This window comes from Palaemon carinicauda, chromosome 31, assembly GCF_036898095.1.
Source record: "Palaemon carinicauda isolate YSFRI2023 chromosome 31, ASM3689809v2, whole genome shotgun sequence".
NCBI classification, from domain to species: domain Eukaryota; kingdom Metazoa; phylum Arthropoda; class Malacostraca; order Decapoda; family Palaemonidae; genus Palaemon; species Palaemon carinicauda.
This window is the reverse complement of record NC_090755.1, coordinates 76763632-76771892: the sequence shown is the minus strand read 5'-3', so window position 1 is coordinate 76771892 and position 8261 is coordinate 76763632. Positions and strand designations below refer to the sequence as shown.

Genomic DNA, 8261 nt, shown 5'->3' with positions numbered 1-8261 from the left:
GGGGTTTTACCCAGTGAGGAGTCTGTGGTGTTACCTTGAAAGAACGATACCAGCTTGTCCCCGTGTCGGCACTTGACCAGTACGGGGAAGGTCAAGTGGAGGATCTCAAGGATTTCCTTCCCCTCTGGGACTGGAAGGCAATTGAGGTTGCTCTCAATCTAGACTCTCCTCCATCCTAAGACCCAGAGCTCGTAATGTCAGTGGCATTGCTACATCCCTGGCATTCAAGAAACTACTCTGTGGAAGTGTCAATCGACCTTCACAGCCCACTACTTGCAAAGACGTAACCCTCAAGAAAAGGAGACCTTTTCTATCGGTCCTGTGGTGGTCGCACAACAAATGGTCTATACACCTCAGGCTCCTTGATGGACAAGTAGCAGAGGGTTGAGGGCTGAGGTTACCCGGATTAGTCTGGGGTGAATGAGTAACAATGCCTGGCTCCTTTCTTCCTTTCACCTTCTCCCCTTTGGGGAAAACAACTCCGCAAGCCTCAGCATAGCTGACCTCACCTCGCTGCAGGTAAGACCCATTTCCCTTGTGCCTCCTAAGTATAGAAGAATACTTTGTTACATCCCCAATACCTTTTTGAGAGAGGGTATTGGGTAAGTCTTAAGAACAATAGGTTTTGTACTCTAGTTCCTATGTTAAAGACAAGCCACACTCTTAGTTCCACTCACACACAAGCTTCTGCAGGCCGCTTCTGCAGGCCGCTATCAGTGCATTACCTCATATCAGCAGTTGACTTTAGCGAGGGTAGAGTCCCTTCTACTATCGATCACAGATCGAAATAGAGAGGACCCCGGGTCATGACCAAGGCCAGTTGGTGAGGACTTCCTCCCTCCTAAGAGTAAGTCACCCTATAAATAGCGGAGGGTTTGTATCTACGTCGGAACAAATAACAAATTTGTAAGTAATTTGTATTTTTCCTAGTATACAAACCTGGAGCTATTTATACAAATTGGCCCGCCACCCTGTCCCCCGAGAAGTCCTGCCATAAAGCAAAGTGGTTAATCAGCCGAGAGTTGTGAGTGAGCAAGGTAGCCAGTCTACCCCACCTCCCACCTACTAACTAGTGGATGGGGTAGTTATCCCTCACTAAAATTATCATGGCTTGTCTTTCAGCTATGCCGAAAGTATACCCTATAAATAGCTCCAGGTTTGTATACAAGGAAAAATACAAATTACTTACAAATTTGTTATTTTCTTGGGTTCGAAAGAACGTAATCATTTGTGAAAATATGAGAACAGTGCAGCTAGCCAACTTGGCTTCAGTAAATTTGTGTTTAATATCTGCTATTCTGTATACTGTTGATATTTTCTCTCATTTAAATTTCAAAATCAATTAAGATTTGTAAGCAAGATCAATTTGGTGCAAAGGAGGAGATCCCTGAAGGAGATGGATCAAAATGGGGGGCATAAAGATACTAATATTGAAAGGATATCTAACTTCATCAATTTCCCAAACAGGCAATGGTTTGTCTCAAGTGAACATTTGAAAATTTTTATGTAAAAGTCATTAAGGTTTCACTCTAACCCCTCTCTGATTTGGTGCAAGTCCTATTTTAGTAGTAAAGCTTCCTATTGATGCAAGCAAGTGAAATATTAGGTAACCCATACCAAAGGAGGTCCATACCCTTTAATTAGAGCAAAATAATCTTTTTTATTGGCATAAGGTCAATAATGAATTGAAATCCAGGCCAAGGCATTTGTTGTATATTCCAAACAAACATTTAATTTCAAAGAAATTGCATTTCATTTGAGAAGTACAGTATACAAAATTATACAGGAGTATATTTAGATATTAGATATAGTCTTTCTTTAAAGATATTGAATAAAAGCCACATAAAGTATATAAATAACATAAACAATAACTGTACTATATATGACACACTATTTTTAAAGAAATAGAAAACTAGAGGTGAAATAAAATAGTTTGCTGTCCATTTTGTTAATGCTTCTGCTTTTTTTTTTTTTTGTAGCATTAAACGTAAATCTTGATAAACTCAATCGATCAACTTGGATAAAAATATAATGCAGATAATTTAAATTTTTTAACTGCTTGTTAAATTTTGTATGGTTAAAATGTCCTACATTATACTTTGTATACATAAAACTTAGTGTCTTTTGATATGCTACCAGTTCCCCCAAAACTAAAAATTATTTTTAGTGCAGCATGTGACCTAACAAATAACTTTTGTCTGATAATTAAAAACTTACACAATTGAGGAATATAATTTGTACTGTAAAACAGAAATCTTACAAATAAAAGAATTTACACTTCACCTTGATATCATAAGCTGTATTTAAAAAAGCTAAATTTATATTGCTAGATTTACTTATGAAAACCTTTGTAACCCGATGCAGCCTATACCTTTACATTCCAAAATACACTTTATTGCAAATGTGTAAATATTTGCATTACCTCTCACTAAACCTTATACTGTATAAAGTTTGCATTGCAAAGTTTTTTTCATTATCATCCACTGCAGTCTGCATACATGAACATGAAGCCACTGCATTTAAGTAGCTAGCTGCAAATAGGCAAAGTAAAGAATCCACTTTCCTTGAGACAAAAAATAGCAGTACAGGAGAAAATCACCACTACCCAACTTGAGTTACTATTAAATCGTCCTGATTAGTTACTTTAAAATTTATGAGCAAAGTCTATCACATATATATACTATTCAGGAAGAGATATTGCAACCATATGAACATGCCATTAAATGTGTAAAACAACAATTAGACTTAATTGTCAACAAACGGAAATATATACCACAGTTGGTTATTCTCTAATAACAGACACTTTGTTAGTTACAATGGGAAGAGTTTTAACTGCATCTGTTTTCATGTTCTTATATACAAACCCTTCAGGTGATGGCATAGCATTTTTAAGATATCATCTTACCAACGAAAAGGCATAAAAAGTATAATTAGCCACAAAGCCAACTAGAATATAAGACTTTACTGTGTACCAGTACAAACTATGAATGGAAATATTCTTAGTATTTTGTATACTTTGTAACTTTAGGTATTTGATAACAACTTCATGTAAGGCACAAAAGGTGAATTTGAAAAAAGAGGTAGTGATGTACAGTCTTCCCCAGTATCCACCTGCAAATAAATAAATAGAACTTATTACACTAATATCATAAGAGTCAACTTCAGTTAGTAAAGTTAATTTTCAGTCATGTGGGGAATATGAAAATGTCACAAAATGACAAAATTGTAGAAAATTTCTATTTTTCCTAACGAGACAAACCTTAGTTATTTATAGGGATATTACTTTCGGCAAAGCTGAGATGACGAGCCATTAAAATTTACCGAGGGCTAACTACCCACACTGCTAGTTAGCGGGGGGGGTGGGGTGGGGTGGGGGGTTATCTTGCTACCGCTCCCACTCCCACACCGATGATTTAGCTCACTTTGCTTAGAGGTAGGACTTAAAGGGTGATAGGGCTGGCGGACAAGTTTGTATATATAGCTAAGGTTTTGTCTCGTTAGGAAAAATACAAATTATCTACAAATTTGTCATTTGCTCCCGTAACTGGAATACAAACCACACTATTTATTAGGGGTGACTAACCCATTAGGAAGGGTGGATGTCCGGCCAATCTGGCTTTTGGCTTTACCCAGGGGCTCCTTATCTATGTTAGTACTCGAAAATAAGGAGTCCCTGTGCCTCGCTAAAACCTTGCTACGCAAGGTCCACGGCCTACGCAAGCTGTGTGTTGTGATATGCAGAAGTGTGACTATCTAGGTAAAGTTATTCTGAGTCTTTTGTAGGAAAAACTGTTGTAGCCAAGACTTTCCCAATACCACCTCGCCAGGGTATGGGGACGCATCAGTATTAGCTTAATACCTATAGAGGTTTGAGGTCAGCTTATGCAGAGAACCTAGGATGGTACTTTCCCCAAGAGAGGGGAGGATGAAAAAAAGAATAAGAGCCAGTCAAATCTTTTCATTTACACAGACTAAAACCAGGTAACAGTGCCTTCAACCTTCTGCTACTTGTCCAATAAGGAGCTTGAGGTATACAACCAGCTGTTGTGCAGCCACCACAGGACCGATAGGGATCGTATCGAGTTCCTGTGGGGTCAAGTCTTGCAGGAGAAAGGTTGTGAAAGTCACCTGGAGCATTCACACCCTTTCTTGTAAAACCTGTGTCACAGAATAATCTGCTTAAAAGGGCCAGGGGCATAGCTATGTCCCTGACATCATGAGTCGACATGTTGGGTGAGGATCTGGATTCAGGGCATAATTGGTGACTCTGTGAATCCAGCAGAGATGATGTTTTGGTGATCCCCTTTTAGTCTCTCCCAGTGCTAATGACAAGAGAAGGGACCCAGGTGGGCTGTTGCCGTTTTCTTAAGGTAGAGCCTCATACCTTACCTCGGGTACAATAACAGATGATCAGGATCGTCAGTACCTGAGTGGAGACTTGTGTGGGATCCGTCACCTCTGGAGACTGTGTCTGGCGACATACTCAGGGACGAAACAGAATGTTGCCTTTCGCCCTTCTCCTTAATGGGCGATGTCAAAAGAGAGACCATGAATTTCCTTGACTTGTATGGCTGCTGTCAAAGTGTGTAGGAACACTGTCTTCTAAACCAGGTGAAAATTTGTTGCCTGGTTAAGTGGAACATAAGGAGGTTTCCTTAGAGACCAGAGAATTTGAACCATGTTCCGAGAGGAAGGTCTCAATTCCGACTGGGAAAAGGCAAGTTGTAAGTCCGTATGAGTTAGGAAAGGTCTAGCGATGAAAGGATGTCCCTTCCTTTCAGTTTGAAGGCAAGGCTCAAGGTTGAGTGATCGTCTTTACCTGTTAAAACTGAGAAGGGGGGTTTTTTCCTCTTGCATATACTCGAGGATTCCGCTATTGCTGGAATAGAGGTATCGAGTGGAGATGGACACTTTCCAATGACACCAACCACAGAAGACGTTATACTGCCTGGTAGACTGATGCCGAGGAATTTCCCATATCTATACAACCATTTCGCAACTTATTACGAAAAGCCTCTGTGAGAGAGGAGGTACTGGGTAGTCTCCAGGCGTACAATCATAGCAAAGCTACCGCTTGTGATAGATGTTGCATTGTGGTTTTCAGTACCTGAGTGGAGACTTGTGTGGGATCCGTCACCTCTGGAGACTGTGTCTGGCGACATACTCAGGGACGAAACAGAACGTTGCCTTTCGCCCTTCTCCTTAATGGGCGATGTCAAAAGAGAGACCATGAATTTCCTTGACTCGTATGGCTGCTGTCAAAGTGTGTAGGAACACTGTCTTCTAAACCAGGTGAAAATTTGTTGCCTGGTTAAGTGGAACATAAGGAGGTTTCCTTAGAGACCAGAGAATTTGAACCATGTCCCGAGAGGAAGGTCTCAATTCCGACTGGGAAAAGGCAAGTTGTAAGTCCGTATGAGTTAGGAAAGGTCTAGCGATGAAAGGATGTCCCTTCCTTTCAGTTTGAAGGCAAGGCTCAAGGTTGAGTGATCGTCTTTACCTGTTAAAACTGAGAAGGGGGGTTTTTTCCTCTTGCATATACTCGAGGATTCCGCTATTGCTGGAATAGAGGTATCGAGTGGAGATGGACACTTTCCAATGACACCAACCACAGAAGACGTTATACTGCCTGGTAGACTGATGCCGAGGAATTTCCCATATCTATACAACCATTTCGCAACTTATTACGAAAAGCCTCTGTGAGAGAGGAGGTACTGGGTAGTCTCCAGGCGTACAATCATAGCAAAGCTACCGCTTGTGATAGATGTTGCATTGTGGTTTTCTGTGATGTGGAGAGGGTTCTCTTGGAGAGACTATCAGGAGCTGCAGAAGGTTTGGAAACCGTTCTACGTTATGCCATAGCAGAGGTATGAGAGCCCTTGAGAGGCTGACCGATGTTCTAGCCTTGTTGAGTACCCTTCTCTTCAGACAAAAACAGGGACGAGACGTAAACATCGTCGTTGTACCCACTATTGTTGGCATGTTTCTTGCCAGAGAGCCCTGGTGTTTAGGGCTGGGGAGCAGCGGAAGCCCGAGGTTCAGGGGCGTTGCGAACAGATCCCTAGTTGGAGAACCCCGTAAAGTCGGGACTTTGTTGGCTACAAGGTGATCCAAAGACCATTCAGTACACCTTATCCGAGATGCTGTGTACAGATTGTCGGCGAACACATTCCTTTAGTCCGGAATGAAGCGGGCTGATAGTAGCACCGACCAGACTTTGGCCCATCTTAGTGTTTATACTGCTAGATGGGAAGAGGCTGCGAGCAAGTTCCTTCTAGCTTGTTGCTGTGAGCCTCTTATGTGGTGTGTGGTGTTGTCGCTCATCACATGACCGAGTGGCCCATTAGGAACTGATGAGGCAGCTGAAGGACCGGAAAGTTGGCCTTCATCTCTTAAGAGATTTAAGTGAAGGTACTTTCGGACTCTGTCCAGAGGGCTGGCAAACGTGCGCGGAAGAACGCAAGAGAGAGCTGGTGAGCAGGGGAACGCTGGTGCGCAGAGATCATTGATGCGCAGGAGGAGAGTGCTGGCGCGTAGGACAACGATGGCGCAAGCGCACGGGAGTGCAATGAAGCGCAGGAGAATGCTGGGGCGCATGAGAGCGCTGGCGCACATGAGAGCGCTGGTGCATAGGAGAGCACTGGTGCAGGAGAGCTCTGACGCGCAGGCGCAGGAGACCGAAGTTGTGTTGCGCCGGTGATCGTAGGTTGGTTGGTGCACTGGCATACGTTGCTCTCTGTGGCGAGGTTGCGCTGGTAGGTCGGCAGGTCAGCCGGTAGGACGATCAGGAACTGGAATGTGCCGTTTGGAAGGGCAAAGATCCACCGATGGGGATCGCGAACGATCCTCAAAAGAGTCTGAGGACTAGCTGCAGCGCGAGGTTGCACTGGCAGGTCAGCTGGTAGGACAATCAGGAACTAGGATGTGCCCCTTGGAAGGGCGAACATCCACTGTAGCGTTGTCAGGAGAAGGTTCAGGAACAGATGACGCCCAGTAGCAATCCTCCGAAGAGGAGTCTCTATGAGTGGCCCCTCTCGTGAACGAGAGAGGTGATCACTTTGTAGGAGAGACTCGCCTAAGACTATGCTCTGCCCCTGAAGGAAGAGAGACTCAGCAAGGTGGGAGTGTAGTCTAGGCGAAGACAGCAACAGCAGTAGGAGTCGATAAAGTGATTAAGATGCAGGAAGTTCTCCCTTGGAAGGGAAAAACCACCTTACACCTGGGGAGGAAACACTCCCTCGGAAGGTTAAGTTGTCCAACCCCTGGAGGCGAACCTCCTGGTAGTGCTCTTAAGATGATCTGACAAGAGCGCTACCTGAGGAAGCGTATCCGGAGCTAGTACCTTGAAGACGAAGTGCTGATCAGGTGTTGCCACGGGCGTACTTCTAAGAGAAGGGATGACACAAATGATTATGTCTTCTGAGGGATGGCAGTGACAGCAGATTCCTCAGGCGTGAACAGAACAGCTCTGCTTCGTCGGCACTCTTAGTCGAACAAAGAAAACTGCATAGCTAACCGAGAAAAAATAAAAATAAATTATTTAACAGAAAATTCCCTAGGGAGGAACACCTAGTCCGCGACAGGAAGAGGGGACACCGAGGGAACAAACAAAAAATAAGTATTGCGCCCTCCCTTTCCCAGTCGACATCGACGGAAGAAGGGGACCAGAGAGTAACTGTAATAAAACAAGAATTACAATTACTTAAATCAGCTAAAAATATTCACTAATAGGAAGAACCACTGATCCTCCGAAGGGAAGTGTTCCCCACGGAGAAGAATCTGAAAAGTTAAAATTACAAACAATTATAATTTCACTTGAATAATTGAGAAAAACAATAGGAAGCGCAACCTAACCCGCGAACAGGAAAGGTGCTCCCCCCGTTGGTACACTGTCGGAGGCCCATGAAAGGTGAATGGTCTTGAGAAGAGAAAGACCGTAGTCAATCCTTTCGCTCAGTAATCCATGTTTCCCGTAGGAAAAGGCAAAGGCGAAGACAACATTTGAATGAGAAGGGTCCAAACGATGACAATTCCCCTGCACTAGCGGCCGAGTCAACGGTAGGTTATATGCCAACGGGTAGACCGATAGACAAGGAGGGGAGAGGTTGGAAGGGAAGGTTCCCTGGCCTTGCGGAAGTGTCTTGATAACCTGTCGTATATGTATCACACACAGCACTAACACTGAAAAGGAAACTTACATTTCTATATATATAGATAGATAGATAGATAGATAGATAGATAGATATATATATATATATATA

General features: G+C 43.3%; 1 protein-coding gene across 1 annotated transcript in view; it reads right to left on the bottom strand.

The window, feature by feature from the left end:
* Positions 1–1790: 1790 nt before the first annotated feature.
* Positions 1791–8261, bottom strand: part of LOC137624548 (mitogen-activated protein kinase kinase kinase 4-like) — a 242614-nt gene continuing 236143 nt past the window's right edge. Inside the window, 1 exon segment of the mRNA XM_068355436.1 lies at positions 1791–3111. Coding sequence (XP_068211537.1) covers positions 3025–3111 — 87 coding nt within the window. The 3' untranslated portion in view covers positions 1791–3024.